This window comes from Gracilinanus agilis, unplaced genomic scaffold (genome assembly GCF_016433145.1).
Source record: "Gracilinanus agilis isolate LMUSP501 unplaced genomic scaffold, AgileGrace unplaced_scaffold21968, whole genome shotgun sequence".
NCBI classification, from domain to species: Eukaryota; Metazoa; Chordata; class Mammalia; order Didelphimorphia; family Didelphidae; genus Gracilinanus; species Gracilinanus agilis.
The window spans coordinates 1-1,447 of NW_025353546.1; the positions used below are offsets into that span (position 1 = coordinate 1).

The following is a 1,447-nucleotide window of genomic DNA, read 5'->3' on the forward strand; positions in this document are numbered from 1 at the left end:
AACTAAAAATTATAAATTATACAACGATTATAAATTATATTATAAAATTATATATTATATATTATGAAATTATATATTTAAGAAAAGACAGATAAATGCTTACATATATAGACATATATGTATAAGCATATATATAATTGAAATATATATGTGCATATATGTACATATTCATCATTGTTTATATCTAAATATATGCATGTGTCTATATACATGTAAATGTATTCATTGTGAGTGTGATATGAAACTGACAGAATATCTTTGGAATTTTTATGTTTATTGCAAATAATAATTTTATTTCATAGACTTTATTTTTTAATAGAAAATGTTTTCTGACAACACAATCTCTTCATGGCATTTTTTACTTCCATGTTTCTAAAAGTATAGATGAAGGGGTTTAACAAAGGTGTCAGAATAGTGTAAAATATTTCTAACATCTTATCAAAGGAGAAAGTGGTGGGAGGTCTTGCATATTCAAAAATGCATGGAACAAACAACATTATTACCACTATGATATGGGAGCTACAAGTGGAGAGGGCTTTGCGTCGTCCTTCTGTGCTATACGTCCGCAAGGTGTATAGGATGACTCCATAAGAGACAAGTAAGAGGGAGAAAATCAAAATACACATGAAGCCACTATTGGCTACAACCATAAGTCCAAGGTCATGTGTATCAGTACAGGCTAGTTCCAGCAAAGGATATAAGTCACACAAGAAATGATTGATTATGTTTGGGCCACAAAATGGTAATGGCAAAATGAAGAACATTTGGATGATAGAATGCAAGAATCCTCCTGCCCAGGCCACCCCTGCAAGTAATAAACATAAACGTCTGCTCATAATGGTCACATAGTGTAGAGGTTTGCAAATGGCCACGTACCGGTCATAGGCCATGGCAGTAAGGACAATCACCTCAGTGCCACCAAAAAAATGTTCTGCAAAAACCTGAGTCATACAGCCTTCATAGGAGATTGTTTTCTTCTCATAAAACGAATCAACTATGACTTTGGGAACAATAACTGAGGAGAAACATGCATCCAAAAAGGACAGGACAGCCAAAAAGAAGTACATGGGGGAAGCAAAGAGTGAGGGGCTACTAATAATGGTCAAAACAATAAACAAATTTCCCCCAAGAGTTGCAAGATAAACCAGCAAAAACATAACAAATGTGATTTTCTGAACACCTGGAATTTGTGTAAGTCCTAAGAGAATGAACTCAGTCACTTGGCTTTCATTTTCCATGATTTTGTTACGGAAACTGCTGTCTTGGTGAATATGGATGATCTGTAACCAAGAGAAGGAGATCTCTTCAGTATAGACGGTAATATCAGGAAAACAAAGAGATAGTGAAATATACTATGCTCCAAAATATTGCTAAATACTTCTCTAGGCTTTGGCACCATACACATGCATGGGGGCACAAAATTGGTTTGGTGAATATGCAGAAGGGT

The 1,447-nt window shown here is 34.5% G+C and overlaps 1 protein-coding gene across 1 annotated transcript; it reads right to left on the bottom strand.

The window, feature by feature from the left end:
• Positions 1 to 305: 305 nt before the first annotated feature.
• On the bottom strand, positions 306 to 1,241 carry LOC123254431 (olfactory receptor 4C15-like). Its single transcript, XM_044683457.1, has one exon. The coding sequence runs from the start codon at positions 1,236 to 1,238 to the stop codon at positions 306 to 308; it is 933 nt and encodes a 310-aa protein (XP_044539392.1). The 5' UTR covers positions 1,239 to 1,241.
• Between the last annotated feature and the right edge of the window lie 206 nt (positions 1,242 to 1,447).

Excerpts from the sequence above, each read along its gene's own strand:
- LOC123254431 (XM_044683457.1), bottom strand. The coding sequence starts at position 1,238 with ATGGAAAATGAAAGCCAAGTGACTGAGTTCATTCTCTTAGGACTTACA.